The 22,996-nt window shown below is 35.7% G+C and overlaps 1 protein-coding gene across 4 annotated transcripts in view; it reads right to left on the bottom strand.

Annotated features, from left to right (window-relative positions):
• Positions 1-1,504: 1,504 nt before the first annotated feature.
• Positions 1,505-22,996, bottom strand: part of EPHA7 (EPH receptor A7) — a 208,663-nt gene continuing 187,171 nt past the window's right edge. For all 4 annotated transcript variants that reach the window (XM_005896736.3, XM_005896737.3, XM_005896738.3 and 1 more), the window contains exons 14-17: positions 22,399-22,548; positions 9,274-9,467; positions 7,888-8,043; positions 1,505-5,042 (exon numbers count right to left, since the gene is read on the bottom strand). In XM_005896736.3, the coding sequence (XP_005896798.1) occupies positions 4,928-5,042; positions 7,888-8,043; positions 9,274-9,467; positions 22,399-22,548 (615 nt within the window). In that variant the 3' untranslated portion in view covers positions 1,505-4,927. The remainder of the gene's footprint in view (positions 5,043-7,887; positions 8,044-9,273; positions 9,468-22,398; positions 22,549-22,996) is intronic.

The following is a 22,996-nucleotide window of genomic DNA, read 5'->3' as shown; positions in this document are numbered from 1 at the left end:
AGCCATGGAATACTAGACTAGAGCTACTTTATTGCCACTTACCAACCTTTGTGAAATAGGCCCAATTAAATTAGATCAATTAATTACATTTATTTTAACCTCAAGGTCAATCAGAAGAGGTCTTTTATTATTTAATTATACATTTAATTACATTCAATCACTGAACTTAAAAAAAAAAAAAAAACCCTTACAGCACTTCACTCTAATGAGACTTACAGAAGCATCCTACTGAAATATTTTCTTCTCCTGTTCATAGTCTTCAAGCTGTGCTGTGATGCATTAGACAATAGAGCAGTTGTGTCGGGGCTACTGAAGGGCCATGGCCATAAAGCCGAGAACATGCTGTTCCCTTCAGAGCAGCTTGTATGTTTGCAGTCACCATGCACTGTCTTTTATCATTTATTAATATCAGTAAATATAATCTTTTGGATTGAATTTAAGAATTTGATCACCTCTTTGATTTCTCTCAGAAATTCCTCTCGAAATTGGTATTGAGTTTTCATTGCAGCTAACATGAAACAAAGGGTAACAGTAGGAGATAAAAATACTCCAAGAAAAAAATTGTTACTGATTATTGAAAGTATTACAATCTGATTTTTATTTAGCAATAGAACTTGTACATTCATCATAATGGCTTTATTCTTTTGGAGGAAAAGAAGAGTGTTGGTAGAATAGTGTATTTTTATATCCCTTATGGATCCAGGACTTTAAGAGATCATTTGACTGCCGGTCAACGTTTCAGGCTATGTTATCATCACTGTGTGAACTTAGCAAGTGCATCCTTGCTTGTTGGAGAGTTGGGATAGCCAAGACCTCACAATTATCTTTCAATTTCAGCATCGCCTACCCTGAGCCTCAACATCAGGAGCGTGATAACTAGTGATAGCACGTCACCTGGTATCTGCCTAGTCTCATTTTTTGAAATATGTTTGGATATTTGTTCAATGTTTGTAGACCTTACAACGGTAATGCTGGAGAAAAAGGGATGACTTAGTTTTCTTCATTTCATGTGCAAGCTGGTCTGATCACTGTCAGCGTCATTGATAAATAATCAGACAACCAGGTTGATTACTTTTCCCATTTTCTCTGGACTCTGTGTGTTTGTTTCCTGCAGCACCTTAAATGCAGAGACTCTCCAAGTTGCTGCATGATACTAAATGTATAAGATATTTGTCAGGGTCCCATGACCCTGACATTACCTTTCCCATGCAAATATTCTTGTTAGCACCATGCCATTGTAGATTCAATAAGGAACAAAAGAGCTTTAATTAAAATATTTGATAGTATGGCTCTTTGACGACATAGTCTTGTTATTCTGTAATAATTACAGTGGAATTAAGTCTGTGTGCAGAAGGAGGCGATGCAAAGGATATTAATTTCTTTGTATTCTGATTAGCCCCCTGAAATATTTCAATAAAACCTTTACTCTAAACATCTCCTTTCATGATACTGTGTAAAAAAATAAAGAATGCATAAGGGACATAAAGGAATCCACCAATGATTGGAGACAGGATTTTCTTTACATTGTCTAATAGATTCGTTTATTATTGTAAGCTGGTAAAAAGAGACTTATGATTCGTGTTGAAGAAAGAGTTATTTGTGCTTGATACATTGAAGACACTGTTCAAAAGCAGTTTGTCCTTATAAAAGGATGACCCCTGTAGTAATTCTTAGGCAAGGAGGGACAAATTCAACCAACAAAAAGCACATCTCGCCCCGAGTTCCCCATGATTTCTCTACATATAGCAAAAAAATACACATCAGTAATTTATTTGAACATGCACATCAGTGAGTAGCACAGTTCTAGGCTACTCAGGAAACAAAAGGGAGAATATCAGCATTACCTAAATAAAAAAGAGAGGTGAATTACACCATTTTAATTGTCTTTAAAACACGGATAGGAGGAGCAATTAAAATAGCGTCCTAAATAGTACTAGCTAATGTAGATTACATAAGTATACAATATGATTCAACTCAGAGTGCTCTGAACAAGCATAAACCACCAGTCCTAGAAAACAAGGCCCAGATCAACTGCCGAGAAAATGTTAGATCCAGATGTAATAAAAGTTACTTTTATTTCAGTCCTGAATGCAAAACACAAGTCACATGTGAAGACAGCATTCTAAAAAAGGTGGCTCTGTTAAAGCAAGGAGGCCGTTTCCTTTTGCATTTTTATAACGTTTGAGTTCTCTTGCCAACATTTGCTTTCTCTACCCTTCCTCCCCTGAGCACTAATTTATCAAAAAAATAAAAAAAGAAGAAGAAGAAGATTTCAAGGTGCAAGTTGTACATTCTTATCATTATACCGTTTCATCTCTTTCTGGAAGACAGTATTACAATCAGTATTACAAGGTTAATTACTTTTCTCTGAATATCTGGTTCACATACATGTATTTCAAAATCAAAATGTTGATTGGGAAAAGAAACCTACCAACGAGAGAGTGATGCATCATACCCTTCCTATTGTGCTGTGTGTCTTTCCCATCCCTTCTCCCTTTCCCTGTAAAGAGCTGTAAAAAATTTAAGGCAGATGAGGTATATTGCTGAAGGAAAAAGTTATTTTTGAAAAAAAAACTCAAAAAAACTTTTATTCTGCCCTTCTACTCAAGAAAGACTACTCAACTATAAATCTAGTGCTAGAAAAAAGCAGGAAAGACACCGTTTGCATGTACCCTACTATGTCTTCTATTTCTAGAATGGCTTTTTGTTAATTTAATAGAAAAAATAAGCACCTTAAGCTATGAACAAGAAAAGAACTTCATTATTAGTGAGTCTAGAATCCAAATGGAATTAAGAACACTCACTCAAACTCTTTCACTCATTCTCACAAAGGCCAATGCTACTGATTAGAATTGTAAAGTGCTGTACTTAGTATAAACACTTGTATACACTGCAGACACTGAAAAATAACCCTCAAGCACATTGTGTTATAGTTCCAAAAATATATTTACAGTCTATTACAAAGATTACAAATGGAAGTGTCTAGGTGACTGTATTATGCTAATTAAAATTATTTTACAGATTATTTTTCCTTAGGGACAAAAAACATTTTAGTGAAATTAAAATGATTTTTTCTAGTCAATCAAAAAATAAATTAAAATATCAAATAACACTGTACAGTGATTTAAAAGGAAAAAAAAGGGGGTGGGGAGGGGCTTGGGAAGCAATCAGTTTGAGTTTTTCTATAGCCATCTTTGGTCCTAAATGTGGGAAAACACATTATGTAGCACTGAAAATACCTGTTCTTTTGTGATGCTCTGCAAGTAAAATAGAAAAATATAGTGCATTTTCAATGTATTCAGAGCCCACTACAGAGAAATGTGTGTACAAAACAAGACAGTATAAATAAAATTTACAAGTTTTACAAAGGAACATTTACAGGTTTTGTTTCTGTTGTTTGTTTGTTTGTGGGTGCCCACATTATCAAACAAGACCAATTATGACCGATCCCTGGGATCTTTCTCTATTAAAATAATTATTATAAACAGCCCAATTCTCTTTGGAAATACAACAGTTCAATTCTGGGGTAGTTCATGATTTTCCTAACTTTTGAAAGCATTACTCACAATAGGTATACATTCCTGAAATAGCTATAAAGACACATTTAATTATTGCTTATGAAATTCTAACACAGTAATCAAATAACATGGTTTAATAAATAAAGCTTTAAAAAAAAGCCAGATCCTTCACCTCTTCCTGACGTGGTAAAAAGAGTTCTTTCAACTTCTCACATCAGTGTTCACAAATAAAAATACTTTTTTTTTTTTAAACTGCAATGGTGATATTCTGTGCAGCAACTTTGTTTTTGAAAGGTGAAAATTGTGAACTGCCCCTTTTATCATGCTTCAGAGTTCTAACATAAATCTTAATTCTTCCCTTTAATGTTTGGACTGCATTAAACAGAATAGGATATAAAATATATGCCAACTATTTCTCCTAAATTTCCTAAATGTTTTGATATTGAAAAAATTGTGATGTGCTCAGATTAAATTTTAGATAACACTGGATAGTTCTTGCTTTCAGAGATTTGCCTTCACCAACATTCTTTAGATGAAGTGCCTTATCTTTTTTTTATATAATCATAAACCTACAATTTGAGTGTTTATTAAATTCTGTCTAGTAAAATCACTCTATAAACAATCTGTTAAAAGTGCCTTATAGTATTTATGGATCATTATTGCTATTTTCATTGAAAAGATAGTGTTGTCAGATCTTTACAAAAAAATTTCTTTTTAAAAAATATCAGAGAGCTTGGCAACTTGCATTTTCTCAACTACCTGCCAATTAGCAAACAATATCAAAACAGCACTGATTAAACAAAATTAAATGACATAAAAGGGATACCAATGTTCTGACAGAGATATATCTTCAATCATGCTATTTCTTTTTAAATTTGAGATTCTTTCAAAGGTACCCAGTGTAGTAATGTGTCATAGATTAATACTAAAAAGGCCCAAGCTATAAACAATTTTCTAAAAGAAAGTCCTTATGAAGAATAAACACAAATGATTTTAAAAAGGAATAGTCTGAAATCACATATTTAAGGAAAATATTTCATTGATTTTAACAATAAGATCATGATTTTATTTGACAAATATATTCTTTCTTAAATTCTTTATGTACATTTTAAAAAGTCTATCAGATAAAAAGGAGGTTAGAGAGCTCAAGGTGTTTGGATGTTTTCAGGTAGTACTTTGTTTATTGTCACTGCTGTTTGCCTGGCCACCGGTGGTGGATCCTCAATTCCCTTTTTATATATTCTGGTGGCACTTAGGAGTTCAAGTCTATAGGTGCTTCTTAAATCTTCAGTTCACTGTAGGAAGGACCCAGGACATCAACTGTCTGCTAGCAGCATTCTATGCATAAACTGAAGGCCAGTACTGTTCTCTTGTGGTCCATAATCTCCCTCATAAGGGAGAAACGCTTATCACACTTGGATGCCAGTTCCATGTAAATGGAGCATTTGCGCTCTCATAGTCTGAATGCTGCTCATGATTTTCTTCTGATGGCCCACCAGTGTGATCCCTAAACTCATCACATCCCTGAAAAAGACAAATGCATTTTATTGTTAGTTATCGTACATTTTATTTCATACTCAACTGTCATTAACTTTTTAATTAATCTGTTTATCTTAGGGGAACAGGATCTTATCTTAGAGTTCTTGGATATTAGGATTCTATTCCTTCACTGAGTTGGATTGGCAACCTGCATCTACATTCTCCTTTGTAAAAATCTACTGCTCAGGCTCTCAATGTGTCAGTGACAAGTTATTTTTAAACTGATTTGACCTTTTATATAATATATAAGAAAGTATCTTCTAACAGTTTTAATTCTGTTTTTGTTTTTTTTTTTTTTTTTTTACTACAAGTCTGTAGTACTTTTTGGAATAAAAGAGAACAAAATTAAAAAAAAAAAAAAAACAACAAGCAGTGTCATTCTAATTAAATAGATATTCCCTAAGTTTCTGACTGTGGATGTCTCAGATACAAGGTGATTCAACATCAGTAAAATCAAATTGATGACAGAAAAGTAGAATTTTACAATTCTTGAACTGAAAGAAACTTAGGGACTATAAAGTTCAACCGTTCACTTTCAATATAAGGAAACTCAGGTCCCACAACAAGTTCAAGGTAGAGCTGGGACAAGAACATTTTCCTAAATTCCCTGTCCTTATTTCAAGTCTTTATAGAAGCAAAAGTTTCATTTCTAGTATCCTATATTCCATTTCCCAGAGCCTCTTGGGATGGTATCTTTGTCTGTGTGTGTGTTTCTGTGTGTTTATGTGTATATATATATATATATATATTTTTTTATATACATTTTTCTTGTTGTACATAAGCATATATGTATGCACACTTAATATTGTATACAAATAGGGCCATATTGTGTAAATTGTTCTGTAACTTGTGGTTTTCACATTACAACATATTTTGGCAGCTTTCAAAAGAAAAGAGAGTATCAAAGTCCGAAAGTTATTATTAACTTAAGGTAAAGTTATATATATGTGTGTGCTCAGTCGTGTCACTCAGTTGCGACCCCATGGACTGTAGCCTGCCAGGCTCCTCTGTCCATGGGATTTTCCAAGCAAGAATACTGGAGTGGGTTGTCATTTTCTACTCCAGGGTATCTTCCTGACCCAGGGAACCCATGTCTCCTACATTTCCTGTATTTCAGGCAGATTCTTTACTGCTGAGCCATAAGGTAAGGTTAGGAAATATTATTTGCAATGTAGTATTCTTAAGTCTATGTGAAGTTTAAAATGTTTAATTGTTAAAATAGGACACAGTATGAATGGAAACATTTTTTGGCTTTAGCAGATCAAGAATCATCAAGGATCAAGCAAAGTATTATCTGAGTTTAATTAGCATGTTGTAATTCTGAGCATATTATTGCTTGTATTCTTACTTTAGTTCAATCATTTGACTACATTTTGGGAAAAAATATTCCTTAAAGTGTACAATACCTGTGTTTGATAGTTTGAAAGTGAAAGTGAAATCCTTCAGTCTTGTCCGACTCTTTGCGACCCCATAGACTGTAGCCTACAAGTCTCCTCTGTCCATGGGATTTTCCAGGCAATACCACTGGAGTGGATTGCCATTTCCTTCTCCAGGGATCTTCCCAACCCAGGGCTTGAACCCGGGTCTCCCGCATTGTAGACAGACGCTTTACCGTCTGAGCCACCAGGGTAGTATTTGATAGTTTAAATTTGCCATAAGTCAGCTGTATCTGTGTATGGACTGTGCTACAGACCTCTCCTAGTGGGCCAAATGACTGAGCTTAGGTATCTACAAGTAGTTCAAATATAGCAACAGTAGAGTACTGCAGTATTTCCTAGCTGTGGTCTAATAAGACTTTGAGAAGCACAGTTTGTCAGGAGAGTAGACTGCTTTGGAGAGACAGGTGTAAATACATCAGCTCTACCCACGTGGTGCTTAGCAGAAAACCAACTAAGAGAGCAGGCACATGCCAAAATTCACGTATGTGCCATTTCCTAACATGCCAGGAAAGACTACATGATTGCCAGCTTTCTTTTTATGTGAAAAAATGTGAAACACTTCTCACAACAGTACATAAATAGCATCCCGCTAATAGAACCTTCATAACTGTTTCCCATTTTCAAACACCCGGACTGAGAGAAACTGCGTTGCCCACAAGAGCTATGCTGCAGCTAAGGCAGCTGAGGTCCAGAGATACTAAATGTATTTCTACATAATCAGTGATGGGGCTGGAAAGAAAAATTTAGTTCTTTATACTCCCACTTCATAGCAATTTCAGTTTTTTTAAAATCAGGTCATTCTTCAGGTTAAACAAATGAGTCAATCAATCACATAACTTTCAAAGCTTAAGTTAAATTCTTATTATGGTTAATTGAATTAAGCTTTCTTGAACTTCTCAGAAAGTGATCATACTGAATTTCATAATGTACTTAGATAATGAAACTTTGAAATTTTTTTAACGTTTGATACAAACATGATGAAAAAAAATTCTCTTTTGCAATGGAGAAAATTTCCCCAGTGACTAGGAATCTAAATAATAAAAGAGGAAGTCTCACTGGTTGATGTGCAGAATACTGACTGTGGAGAGAAATTAGACACCACTTACTACTGAGCCAGTTTAGGGCAAATATTTAAATTCTCTGAGCCTTAGCCTTGTTGTGTGTAAAACTATTGACTATTGACTTAAGAAAATTATTGCCATGAAGGTTGAAAAAGATATCATGTGTTCAGAAGTTTATTAGCAAAATGCCTGGGACATGGTACACACTTAGATAATTTTCTTCCTGCTTTTGGGGTTCATATGTCTTTAATAGATGGAAGATGACCTAATGTATAATGCTTGACTTGACCTGATACATTCACAAGTATAATTTTAGAAGTTGAAGCTTACTCAATAGTCATCCTGGCCACTGATTCAAGGGAGTTGTAGCCGGCTGCTGTGAAGTTATCTTTATATCTTTCCATCTTAATAGCTTGTAGCCATTCTCCAACTGAACAGAAGGTAGTGAAGTCAGGAGTGTTTTGATCCAAAAGAGGGCTTATTGGCCTGGGTAAGAATAAAACAGGAAAGCAAATTTTTCCTTGAACTACTAAAGAAAGCATGTCTTGGCCCCCAGAAAAATAAGGATATATGAAATAAAATTACATATTTTAATTGATGTTATAGTAACAAATAAACAGATATGCTAATAAAAATCTAATGTGTAAAGGTTGGCCAATAACTACAAACTCCAAATGGATAAGCAACAAAGTCCTAGTGTGTAGCACAAGGAACTATATTCAATATCCTGTGATAAATCATAATGGAAAGGAATATGAAAAAGAATGTACATACATGTATAACTGAGTCACTTTGCTATAAGGCAGAAATGAACACAACACTGTGAATGAACTATACTTAAATGAAATAAATTAAAAAAAAAAACTACTAACTCCAAAATTTCTATTTTATTTAGATATGATGAGTATCTTCCATGTATTTTTCAAAGTACAGCCAATGATATTTGTAACCAGTAAATATTTGTTAATCTGCTTCTCTGAAACTAACTGAGAGTAAAGAAAACACAGACTTTCTCAGAGGGTGCTTTTGAGAACATAATGCACCCACTGTACTAATGGGACTCTTATAAGCATCTTGTGAGTTCATGCTTCTTCATAAGGGCCTGACTATACTACAGATACAGTGCGACAGGTTTACCTGACAACTGGAGCTGAATAACTACTAATCTACATTATCATGGAGCAAGCCAAGTGTAAAACATAAATGGGGTGGTTAGGCTCTTTTTAATGAGCATACCTCTTAAATCATGTATTGAATTACCTTTATAAACTTTAACTTCATGGAATCATTTTACTATTAAACTTGAAACCAAACAATCCAACAGAGAGTATGTATATAATAATAATAATAATGATAATAAAAAACTAAGGCAACAGCAATAAAAATACATGTAATAGCAATGGTTTGAAAATATAAAATGCCACTAAATCACACACATCCAGTTCAGAATTTTTTCTAAAATGATGACCAGTGATATTGATTCTAAATATTTCAAAAAGCAATAATAATTAATAAGTCTCTTTTAAATTGATTTAACTAAGTTAACCCACCTGAAAAGAAAAAAAAAATTAACTTCTATTAAAATAACAAATTTATTATGAACTTGAATAATTTAACACAAATGTCAACATGCTGTTGGGGTGGAGCTGTGGAAATAAATGATTCATGTGAATGTTTGAATTTCTCCCAGATTTCATTTCCTTAGCTGTTTCTTACCTACTACATGTTCCCAGGGGTGTCTTCAGACTATTTGGGTTTCGAATCATTTTGTCTAGAATTCCAACTATCTGTTCAAACTTTGGCCTTTCAGCACGTTCCTTCTGCCAACAATCCAGCATCAGCTGGTGAAGACCAGCTGGGCAGTCCATGGGTGCTGGCAGGCGATAACCTTCTTCTATTGCCTTTATAACCTAATAGCCAAAGGATATTAAAATATTACTGACTGAGGTTCAACTAGAATAAAATCAACTGCCCAGGAGGCAGAGTGATTTATCCACATAAGAGTAAAGCACACTGCTATGTGAAAGACTTACTTTTTTTTTCCCCAAAACATCCATGAATAGTAAGCATGTTATTAAGGGATACATGAAGTTCAGGGTATGATGACATTTCCTAGTTAATTCAGCAATAGGGAACAGCAATTAAGTTCACCCAGGGTGCAACAGATGGAAAATTTTTTAATGTCATCCCAGAGGTTTTCAAAAGGGAAGATGTTATGGAATGATTTTATTATATATAGCTGTACATGTACATATCTTTCTGTACATTTATGAATTCCTCAAGTTGTAAAAAGAAGTTTTGAGTTACCCAGAAGTAGTCCTGCCCTGAAAGTTTCACTTTCTGCAGAGTTCAAATGATATTATTTCAACAAGACATCCAACTATGTGAATGTTACTATGACGGAAAATGCTCCAAGCACACCATTGTTTTAAATAACATGAAGCGCATATGCCTATGGAGTTATAGTGTTACAAGATACAGTTTTGTTCTAGAACTGATTTGTATTGTTCAGAAAGCTATTGGATCGTTTCTCAACTCTGAGTCCAGTGACCTCAAACAGGCAGATTGAAACCACCCTCGGGGCACGGAGTAGAGAAAGGATTATACCAGGAAATAGGGAAAGGTTACAAATCAGAGTTTGCCCACTCAGAGCGCCTGGCTGTTCAACTTCATCAGCACATTACTGTCTATTTACTGTCTATTACTACCTAATAACAACTTAAGAAGCTTTGAATGGTAGTACAAAATAAGCCTTCATAAACACTGTGCATGGAAATTAGCCCCAAAATTATTTATTTAGACGGGTTTTTTGTTTATGTGGAAAGCAAAAGTAGATTTTATTTTATTTTTTCTTTTGCAGCGCTTTTATTGATCTGTGTAGATATACAATTATCTTAAGTTACAATTATATAACTTTTAGTAATTAACTGGACTACAGGAAAAATCATATAGAAAGTTTGTACCACATAATCATGTCCCGAAGGGATTAGGCTTCTCAGTAACAGAGAAATATAGAAGCTCAAAAGGGTCAGCAACCTCTCACAACTAGAGAGAGGAGAATACAATCTGCTATATGTGGAAATGAGACTTCATAAAAGTCTCTTTCAAATATCCCCTATTACAAAAGGGAATGCCTATTAAAATGTCATTATTTATTCTATATAAAACACCCTTTCTATCACTTCAAAAACTTTTTTTTTTGGCTTCAAGATTAAAAAAAAAAAAAAGGCCAGTCCTTAAGATAGATTTTGTGAAAATTATGTCAATACAATATCCAAAGATTTCCATTATTTACTGTCCTTACTCAAAATCACCTGCATGTACCAGGTGCAATTTTGTAAACTTCACCACTGATGAGCCTATTCCAAAGCAGAATTTTTCAGCAATACAGAAGACACAGTCCTCACAGTTATGCTTTAAGATAGATATATTCAAAATATAAATAATCTCTCCAGACTATTATTTTTCCTAATGACTAAACTCTAAATTAAAAAAAACAAAATGGAGGTTTTCAAACCAATGATGTATGCAGCCCATTCTCATGACACAGTCATTTAAACTTCTCATAAAATCAGAAATTGTTACAAATCTAAGCAGCAGAGGGAAAATAATAGGTAGGCAAAAAGAAAAATAAAAACAAAATAAGGACTTGTAAAAAATCAAAATATTATTCAAGGGGGATTAACAAATCTTTCGATGCTAACATAAGAGTAGTAGAAATGTAGGGAAAAAAATGACTCTGAAAAAAAAAAAAAAGAGGTAACCCTGAGTTTTTGAAGAAAATAGGACTAAAGTAGGCAGACAAAAGCTGTCTTTAAGAAATGTTGATGAACTTATTGTTTTCAGGGAAATATAGCCTTGCTTGCTGACATTAAAAAATAGCACATTTAAATATAAGAGGTTGTAAGATGGAATACTTGGAAAAGACTCTGATGCTGGGAGGGATTGGGGGCAGGAGGAGAAGGGGACGACAGAGGATGAGATGGCTGGATGGCATCACTGACTCGATGGATGTGAGTCTGGGTGAACTCCGGGAGTTGGTGATGGACAGGGAGGCCTGGCGTGCTGCGATTCATGGGGTCGCAAAGAGTCGGACACTATTGAGCGACTGAACTGAACTGAACTGAAGATGGAATAAGCAAAGTAGCTAGCATCAACAATTTTTCAAGAAAATCCTTAGTATAAGAACCACAGTGTTCACTTTTCTTTAAGGGAAATTTATACATATAAACTGATACAGTTTAAAAGTTAAAGAGATAAACTTAACTACAGTAATTTTTGAAAGTTTTCATAAATATAAAATCCTCAGCCCAAATTCTCCCCTGATCACTAGGTGGTAGGTCCACCAGTTTACCAGACATCTTCCCTTGGACTTTCCATAGTAACCTCATACTTTATTTAAAATTGATTTTTTTTTTAACCTTTTCCCCAAAGCTCTTAGTCTTTCAATTAACGACACTTCCAGTCATCCCAGTCCGAAAAGCTGAAGTGAGAACAATCTAGACTTTCTTATATGTATAGCCAATTAGTGACCACTTTCTGATGATATTGCTTCCTAAATACAATATATTCAAATGATAGAAGCATTTTTTCATATATGTATATGGATCTCTCTGCAATATTTTGGGGGTTCCTTGGTGGCTCAGTGGTAAAGAGTTTGCCTGCAGGAGACATAGGTTTGATCCCTGGGTTGGGAAGATCCTCTGGAGAAGGAAATGGCAACCCACTCCATTTCTCTTGCCTGGAGAAGAATCCCACGGACAGAGGAGCCTGGTGGCCCACAGTCCATGGAGTCTCAAAGAGCCGGACACTACTTGGCAACTAAACAACAACAATATGGATCTCGTACAGTGCTGTAATTGGAAATGGCTTTATTCTGAAAATTAGGTTAGTGGGTTAGTGTAAATTAATTCTGCTTATGTATTTTTGCTTTAAATATGATTTACCCTAAAGATTATTAATTTTGCAAACAGCAACTTTTAAAATGTTACCTTATATTTGTTTCATTAAATTGGTATTGGAGGGATAGGAAGAAGTATTGTAGAAAATACCACAAATGTATTAGATTAAAATAGAACACACAGAAAAAATATACATATATATATATACGTGTGTGTATGCAATGGAGCTGTTTTCTCGTAGTTATGTGGTGGTCTTTACAAAATCACACATTATGGGATTTTTCCGTCAGTGCTTTATTTTGAATAAAAGCTATGGAAAAAACACCTTAGCCTTTAGTCACTTTAATCAGTATTGATACTGAATGCTAATGAAAGTCATATGACTGAATTTAAAAATTTTTCCTGTTTATGACTTATAACTACAAATGCTGGATATCATTGCAAAAATTCCTGTAAAATATCCTTTTAAAAAGCACACTAGAAAACATACACACATGGGAACTCCACAAAGATCACAAATATTTAACTGCAGGAGGAATTTGATTAAAAAAAAAAAAACTTTTAAATGCAAAGAATTTCATGTTGCTTTGTGTAAGACTCCAGGGACATCACTGTTCTAGGATTCAAAACTGCTCTATGTTAAACAAGTTAGATAAAAGTCAAAATAATGTGCTTTGGAAAGCTGGATTAAGTTATTTAAACAGAGGTTCAAGTTGTGAATAAGTAAATAACTAGCAAAACTTTATATACTTAAAATGACCAAATAACAAACAACTGTGGGGGGGGGATTTTTTTTTAACTGGGAAGAGTGGCTTTCCTCATATTTAGGTTGTTTGTATTTGAATATATACAGTATTTTTCTGAATTCTCAGGACTTTATCCCCAGACTCATAAGATTAGGGCAGTGTTTATCATTTTCTACCACCTCCTATTTCCCACTTGTAGATTTTTCTCAGAAGTCCTGAAAAGAACAAAGCAAGTAGAAAAATCTTTCCTTTCTCATTTCCCTCTAAATAATCTTTTAAAAGTACATCTAAACTTTACCATGATTCTCCTAACATAATACTCTTCAATAGCTCTCCAATTAGAATTCTTTGGCTTTGAGCACAATATAGTCTTAAAATCTTTGTGCCAATGAATCATGTAGAGTACTATTAAATAACTCTACAGGAATGAAAGAGTTAATGAGCTTCTGTAGATATCCTACTGCATTACAGAAATTTGACAATGCCTATTATTATAACAGAGAACATTTATCAATACAAAATGAAACTTCTAGCTCTCAAAAACACAGTGGTTTACACATTTTTAAAGGAGCAGAAGCAAAATAGAACATTTAAAATAAGAGATGTTCTCAACTGGCAATAGATTTAGGGACCCTGAAGTTCCCATTAACAATCATGCTCCTACCTACAGAGGCACCAGAGATGTGTGCTGGGAACCTTGGCCTCTATACAGCATGTTGTTGCTGTCCAGTCAGTAAGTTGGATCTGACTCTTTTGAGACCCCACGGACTGTAGCCTGCCAAGCTTTTCTGTCTATGGGATTTCCACCACAAGAATACTGGATTGGGTTGCCATTGCCATGTCCTTCTCCAGGGCATTTTCCTGACTCAGAGATTAAAGGCAGATTCTTTAAGGCTGAACCAGTGGGAAGACAGCTTTGTCATAATTCAAGGCAAGCCTGTTGAAGATAAACCCACCTCATGGGATGATGATTCAGACAGGACTGAAGCTTTGAGGCTCTGCAGCTTTTATTTGGTTAGCCTGCTAGAAAAACAACTTATCTTTTAAGGATACAAGAATCATAGTAAATCTTTATTGAATACTTGCTATATGATTGAAAAGAAAGTGAAAGTGAAGTCGCTCAGTCGTGTCTGACTCTTTGCGACCCCTTGGACTGTAGCCCACCAGGCTCCTCTGTCCATGGGATTCTCCAGGCAAGAATACTGGAGTGGGCTGCCATTTCCTTCTCCATATGCTATATGATTAGCACTGTTTTAATTATCTCATTCAATCTTTACAGAAACCTTATTAGGCAAGTGTTACTATACTGATTCCAGAGACAAAGAATTAGAGGCGCTGAGAAGTTAAGCACGGAAAACATCATAGAGCTCTTAGTAGAAGGGACAGAATTTGACATAGGCTGTCTGACCAGAGCTGATGCTGTTAAGAGCTGCTTATATTTCCAACTGGGAAAACAAAAAGTGCACTGTTGCGAACAGTTACATATTCTCAGAAACAGCAAAAAACACACACTAAGATCCCTGATCCTACACTTCTTAAAGCATTACGTAATTATCCATGGAATTCATTGAAACAACTTTTTTGTAAAATTACTAGAACCCCCTTGGATTTCTGTGTCTAGATCTTGTCTTAGTACTCTAATAAGAGTCAAAGAACAAAAGAAGCACATTGAAAGAAATTTCTAATTCTAGATCATTCCTAGAAGAATATGAAGTGACCAGGGTAAATGACATTGTAAGGGAACACTTACTTATCCATCAGGGGATACTTCTTTACTACAGAAGTAAAGAAATACTTGGAAAACAAACTCATTTGCTTGCCGAGATGTATTTCAGTATTATTACTAAAATTATCCCAAATAGGAAAAGGAGTACGTCAAGGCTGTATATTGTCACCCTGCTCATTTAACTTATATGCAGAGTACATCATGAGAAACGCTGGGCTGGAAGAAGCACAAGCTGGAATCAAGATTGCTGGGAGAAATATCAATAACCTCAGATATGCAGATGACACCACTCTTATGGCAGAAAGTGAAGAGGAACTAAAAAGTCTCCTGATGAAAGTGAAAGAGGAGAGTGAAAAAGTTGGCTTAAAACTCAACATTCAGAAAACGAAGATCATGGCATCTGGTCCCATCACTTCCTGGGAGATAGATGGGGAAACAGTGGAAACAGTGTCAAACTTTACTGTTTTAGGCTCCAGAATCACTGCAGATGGTGACTGCAGCCATGAAATTAAGACTCTTACTCCTTGGAAGGAAAGTTATGACCAACCTAGATAGCATATTCAAAAGCAGACACATTACTTTGCCAACAAAGTTCCATCTAGTCAAGGCTATGGTTTTCCAGTGGTCATGTATGGATGTGAGAGTTGGACTGTGAAGAAGGCTGAGTGCCGAAGAATTGATGCTTTTGAACTGCGGTGTTGGAGAAGACTCTTGAGAGTCCCTTGGACTGAAGGAGATCCAACCAGTCCATTCTAAAGGAGATTAGTCCTGGGTGTTTTTTGGAAGGAATGATGCTAAAGCTGAAACTCCAATACTTTGGCCACCTCATGCAAAGAGTTGACTCATTGGAAAAGACTCTGATGCTGGGAGGGATTGGGGGCAGAAGGAGAAGGGGAAGACAGAGGATGAGATGGCTGGATGGCATCACTGACTCGATGGATGTGAGTTTGAGTGAACTCCGGGAGTTAGTGATGGACAGGGAGGCCTGGCGTGCTGCAATTCATGGGGTCACAAAGAGTCAGACATGACTGAGCGACTGAACTGAACTGAACTGAACTGACTAAAATATAACCATTGTAATTAAGGCAAAAAGGAGCATGAACAGACCCCATGATAATAGGCATATAATAACTCAAAATATGATATAACATGATTGGCTTCTGTTCTCCTGTTGTGCCAATTTTTATCTCATTAACTTCATAGGAACATGACCCATATTTTATGCAATTAAATATTTGGACCTCAATACAGAACTATGACAAAGTTTTACCAAAAAATCTACACTTCTTTTCTATCATAATATAAGACAAATCAAAGTAATAAATCAGTCATAACTTTTAAAAGGAAAAGTTGAGGGCTCACAATTTAGTTGAGAATAAATTTAGTTTTAAGCATATTATGTTTTCAAAGCTTTTAAGTGTCTTTTCATGGACCATTTTAAGGAATTACCTTTATGTCTCCTATCTTTATGAAAGTTTAATCTTTTATTATCCTTATGACTCCTATTAGTAAAACTAATGATGTATTTGCCTACCTTGAAATAAGAAGAAACAACTTTGTGGAATATGATAAATAGAAAAAAAAAGTAATCCATAGAATAAGAATTTTAAAATTTCATAATTTGACTATGAAAATTACATTTGAACTAAGACATAAAAGTGAAGTGAAAGTCGCTCAATCGTGTCCAACTCTTTGCAACCCCATGGACAATACAGTCCATGAAATTCTCCAGGCCAGAATACTGGAGTGGGTAGCCATTCCCTTCTCCAGGGGAGAAGGATCTCCTCCTGCAGGAGGACCAAGATCTCCTGCATTTCAGGCAAAGCCTTTACCAGCTAAGCTAGCAGGGAAACCCAAGAACTGGAGTGGGTAGCCCATCCCTTCTTCAGCTGATCTTCCTGACACAGGAATCGAACTGGGGTCTCCTGCATTGCAGGTGGATTCTTTACCAGCTGAGCTACCAGGGAAGCCCATGTGAATTGAGACATAAATTCAATTAAAAGCTTCTGTGAATACCAAGTGTAAGTATTTCCAATTTGAGTATTACTTTTTATATTTGACTCCATTTATACACATACGGTTGCTCTTTGAAAAGTCATTAATGAAAAGGGCTAACCACCTACAGATTATAAAGAAGAATGAAAGCTGGAGATATATGGGAAAGCCTACTCTCTTGGCTTTAATTGCAAATGCTTAGATTCTAACTGTTTCTATTGCAGTTAAAACTCATGGACGTTATGGGCACATGAAAAAAATTTGGCTGTCAGTTCAGTTCAGTTGCTCAGTCGTGTCCAACTCTTTGCATCCCCATGAATTGCAGCATGCCAGGCCTCCCTGTCCATCACTGACTCCCGGAGTTCACTCAAATGCATGTCCATAAAGTCGGTGATGCCAACCAGCCATCTCATCCTCTGTCGTCCCCTTCTCCTCCTGCCCCCAATCCCTCCCAGCCTCAGAGTCTTTTCCAATGAGTCAGCTCTTCGCATGAGGTGGCCAAAGTATTGGAGTTTCAGCTTTAGCATCAGTCCAATGAACACCCAGTACTGATCTCCTTTAGGATGGACTGGTTGCATCTCCTTGCAGTGCAAGGGACTCTCAAGAGTCTTCTCCAACACCGCAGTTCAAAAGCATCAATTCTTCGGCACTCAGCCTTCTTCACAGTCCAACTCTCATATCCATACATGACCACTGGAAAACCATAGCCTTGACTAGATGGAACTTTGTTGGCAAAGTAATGTGTCTGCTTTTGAAAATGCTATCTAGGTTGGTCATAACTTTCCTTCCAAGGAGTAAGCATCTTTTAATTTCATGGCTGCAGTCACCATCTGCTGTGATTTTGGAGCCTAAAACAATAAAGTCTGACACTGTTTCCACTGTTTCCCCATCTATTTGCCATGAAGTGATGGGACCAGATGCCATGATCTTCGTTTTCTGAATGTTGAGTTTTAAGCCAACTTTTTCACTCTCCTCTTTCACTTTCATCAAGAGGCTTTTTAGTTCCTCTTCACTTTCTGCCATAAGAGTGGTGTCATCTGCATATCTGAGGTTATTGATATTTCTCCCAGCAATCTTGATTCCAGCTTGTGCTTCTTCCAGCCCAGCGTTTCTCATGATGTACACTGCATATAAGTTAAATGAGCAGGGTGACAATATACAGCCTTGACGTACTCCTTTTCCTACTTGGAACCATTTGGGTGTAAGTATCTTCATACATAAGCATATCATTTTTTCCTGACATGGTCTTGTTCATTCCTCTGTGTAGATTGTGGCCAAAGCCCCCTGGCAACTGTCTACCTCATTGATTTTACAATACTTCCATATCCTGAGACTTTGCATCTTCAGATTCTGCATCCATGGGTAAAAATACTCAAAAAGAAAAAGGAAAATCAGAACATTCCAGAAAGCACAACTTGAATCTGCCACATGCCAGTTACTATTTATACAGCATTTCCATTGTATTTATACCTATTTACATAATATCTATATTGTATTAGGCATTGTAAGTAATCTGAAGATAATTTAAAGTATACAGGAGGGTGTTCACAAGTTTAGTGCAAAAACAATGTCATTTTATATAAGGGACTTGAGTATTCACAGATTTTAGTGTCTGCCAGGGTCCTGGATCCGATATTCTATGGATACTAAGGGACTTCGTGCTCAGTCACTTTATTTATGTCGGACTCTGCGACCCCATGGACTGTAGCCTGCCAGGCTCTTCTGCCCGCACACATGCCCTCCTCCAGGAGATCTTTCCGACCCAGGGATCGAACCCATATCTCTTGCATCTCCTGTATTGGCAGGTGGATTCTTTACCACTAGTGTCACCCAGGAAGCCCCCTACTAATAAGGAGCACCCCCTTTTTTATTTCTTCAGAGTAACCACAGAAACCTCACTTTATTTAGTTTTCAGCCCAGAGTTTGTGGCATTCCTGACAAACTTGATTATCAAATTAGGTCTTAAGTTATCTTGTTTCACATGTCTTAAAAAAATTCTCTTATAATCTAAGGTATTTGAAAATTTGAGGGTTTTATAAAATCCTTGACAAATTTCTAGCACTAAATTTAAATCATATAAAGTGATTTCTTTCAATCAATCTAATATTTTAAATATTAATATCTCTGAAGAATAGATAAAAGCATAATTTTCAGAAAAATAAAATATAGTCACATAAACAGGATTTCCAGAGACATCAAGGAGCTGGTAGATCATTTAAGTCTCTCCACAGTCTCCTACCTGGAGACTCCAAGTAAAAAAGCTTTCTCTAGAGAATCATTTTTACTATAGTGGAATTCATTATTTAAATTCAAGTTTGTTCCACTATTTGTATATTGAAAATGAAATATATAATTGATCAAATAGCAGTTTAACAGAAGTATAAAATAATGAATATTATCCTTTAGGAAGAATGTTAATATCAATGTCACTATAAAACCTGAACTGTGTAGGTAATCTCTTGCATTTAAATTTAATAATATAATTCAGACCTCTGCAATTGAAAAAAAAGAGAAAGATGGTGTTTAACGTTCTAGGTCACAATTAAACACTGTGCTTTTAAAACTTCATTTGATCAGTAAAAATATTAAAACTTGAAAGGCAAAATATATATTATGATATTTAATTTTTAATAAAAACAAATGGGAATTTTAAATCTAAAATAGAAGATTTTTTTTCTTAACCATTTCTATTATTTGTTTTTAGAAGTTAAGTGAACTTTAAATTTAAAGTTATCTTATATTCCTGTCATTCCTTTATGTTTGAATCTAGTACAGAAGGAAGGTGTCAAAAGAAATGAAACTCTACTGAGTGTCTAGGGAATGTAAATATTTCTCTTTCTCTGCCCCAAGGATTTGTTTGCCCACATTTTGACAGTCCATGAAATCTTTGACACTGAGACCTGTCAAATATTAACAACTTTGCCTCTGCCAAACGGACTCATCATTCAGATTTTTATCTTCAAAAAACCAAAACCAAAAATAAAGAGACCCCCATTAAAAAAGTTTTATGTCATTATTCAACTCAAAATAGTAAATGCTTTTTTCAAACCTCTCCTTCTTTTCGCTGTGAATTTTGTAGTCAATGCTGAAATTTGTTTAAAGAAGTACTGAAAATCACCTTCCAACAAACAGTCTGATTTTAGTTGTCTGAAAATAACTTACTAGTTTTAAGAAACATAGGAACTTGATAGGGAAAATTAAAAAAAAAAAAACTAATTTTATATAACAATGATTATGATCTATTTTTGAAAAATAACTCAGTTTTAACCTTAGTCAGCTTCTGTTGGAGAAGGCAATGGCACCCCATTCCAGTACTCTTGCCTGGAAAATCCCATCGACGGAGGAGCCTGGTAGGCTGCAATCCATGGGGTCGCTAAGAGTCGGGCACAACTGAACGACTTCACTTTCGCTCTTCCCTTTCATGCATTGGAGGAGGAAATGGCAACCCACTCCAGTGTTCTTGCCTGGAGAATCCCAGGGACGAGGGAGCCTGGTGGGCTGCCGTCTCTGGGGTCGCACAGAGTCGGACACGACTGAAGCGACTCAGCAGCAGCTTCTGTTGTTACACAGGTTTATAATATCTCAAGAATTCAGTACTTCAAACTGGTTTGCTTGTCACATGCTTTTTCTCAATGGTAATATAGACTTTCTTCAAGCACCACTTATTTTTTTTTTTTTTTACTCTATTCTTCAAGAGCATGCATGCTTATCATTTCCAAACTCCTTAAAACACTTTTTTTGTCAATTTACCCCAACCTAATCTTCATTTCAGGGGCTTCCCAGGTGGTGCTCAAGGTAAAGAACCTGCCTTTTGCAGGACACTTGAGAGACATGGGTTCAATCTCTGGATTGGGAAGATCCCCTGGAGGAGGGCATGGCAACACACTCTGGTATTCTTGCCTGGAGAATCCCATGGACAGAGTTCATAGGGTCGCAGAGTTGGACATGACTAAAGTGACTTAGCACATGCATACAATCTTCATTTCAGATCACTAATAATGTATGTATCTCTGTTATAGGAGAGTGACTCTAGTTAGTTGGTCCACATACACTTCACTAAGCCTTTGTTTCTGCACTTTCCAAAGTGTTCCCTTGGTGAATTCTCTCCTCCGCTATGAACCAAGGTCTTCTCCATATTTCTAGTTTAATGTAGGGTACCTTCCGAGATTTTACATTTACTCTACTTTTATCTAAATTTCACTCACATTTTCAATAAAGGCATATGAATCTGACAGTATTTGTAAGTTTCTGCCTTACAAAAATGTGAATTTTATAAAATTCAACTTATAGAAGTAAATATTTAGTTGCACTTATGCTATTGTTGCAGTGTTAATCACTCAGTCATGTCTGACTCTTTGTGACCCCACGGACTGTAGCCTGCCAGGCTCCTGTGTCCCTGGGATTCTCAAGGCAAGAATACTGGAGTGGGTTGCCATTTTCTTCATCAACGGATTTTCCTGACTCAGGGATTGAACCCAGGTCTACCTGCATTGCAGGCAGATTCTTTACCATCTGAGCCACCAGGGAAGCCGTTATGCTATATTGTTTTATAAATAGTCTCTTGGAGTGAGATGTACACACCTGAGAACTATCATCAGTTTCTTTTCTCAAAGGTTAACAATGTACTTGTTGCCTTAGCAACAGGATACACATTTAATAAGTTTTATTTTTAAAAGATATTCCCATTGTGATTATATTCTAAAATATTTCTATGAAACACATATTGGTTGTTAAATTTACGTTGTCTCATGAAATTAAAACTTAACTAAATCAACCAACAACATAATTTAAACAGATTTTTTCAGGAAATTAAAAGCAAAAGAAAGATAAGCTTCAAAGACAAAATAATACACAGCCTTCCTTCTCTCCCCTCCATAAATTAATCTTTTACTCAGGTGACTCTCCCACTAAAGCTGTGCAAGCTCAGCATCATTACTTTTATTAAAGAAATATCCTTTTCCGGCCTCTATTAGGTCTAGAGAATTTAAATGAAAAAGAAAAAGCAATTCTTCAAAATGAAGACAAAAGAAAATTAGTTGAACCACTGCTGCTGCTGCTGCTAAGTCACATCAGTCATGTCCGACTCTGTGTGACCCATAGACAGCAGCCCACCAGGCTCCCCCATCCCTGGGATTTTCCTGGCAAGAACACTGGAGTGGGTTGCCATTTCCTTCTCCAATGCATGAAAGTGAAAAGTGAAAGTGAAGTCGCTCAGTCATGTCCGACTCTTAGCGACCCCATGGACTGCAGACTATCAGGCTCCTCCATCCATGGGATTTTCCAGGCAAGAGTACTGGAGTGGGGTGCCATTGCCAGTAATTATTGTGGTAATTTGTGGTAATAATCGTGAAAACTCAGCAACAATGTTTTTTAGAACTGTAAAAGTTTCTTCTTATGAGCCATTACCTACATGTTCCCATAAAATGAATATTAATGTATTAAATCCTTTTTGTTTAAGTAGTATAACACCTACATCTTGATTTGACATGTCCCAATAAGGTCTCTCTCCATAAGACATAACTTCCCACATGACTATTCCATAGCTCCATACGTCGCTGGCTGATGTGAATTTCCGGTATTGGATGGCTTCAGGTGCTGTCCACCTTACTGGAATTTTTCCACCCTGTATTAAAAGAAATTGACATTTTAGATATATATAATGACATATAAATCATTTATAGTAGAACTATAAGGCTAAGCTAAATGCCTGTGTATTTGGTTGACAACTCAGCAGTATCAGGTCTATTCATCTTGAATTTCTCCAAGTGTATTTAAAGTTACTAACTTGCTTTTTAAATGTCATGGTTAAGTTTTAAATTCTAAGGCAAATCAATTATAAACTTATGTGGTTGTATGGCCAGAGTCTAGTCAAAAAGATAATGACAAATGAGGTAAAATAACTACTAAAATGGAAGGAAATATTGGAATAATAGTATACAAGTCAATCCCCATATATTTTCCTTTTTTCTAATCTTGCAAACTTACAAGAATTAGCATAGTCAATATTTTCTTAAAATCTTGATTAAAATGTGGGTTTATAGTTTTCTGCTACAACTATGACCACTACTAAC

The sequence above is a fragment of the Bos mutus genome, chromosome 9 (genome assembly GCF_027580195.1).
Source record: "Bos mutus isolate GX-2022 chromosome 9, NWIPB_WYAK_1.1, whole genome shotgun sequence".
NCBI classification, from domain to species: Eukaryota; Metazoa; Chordata; class Mammalia; order Artiodactyla; family Bovidae; genus Bos; species Bos mutus.
Note: the sequence above shows the minus strand (reverse complement) of the source record. Positions and strands in the feature narration are given on the sequence as shown.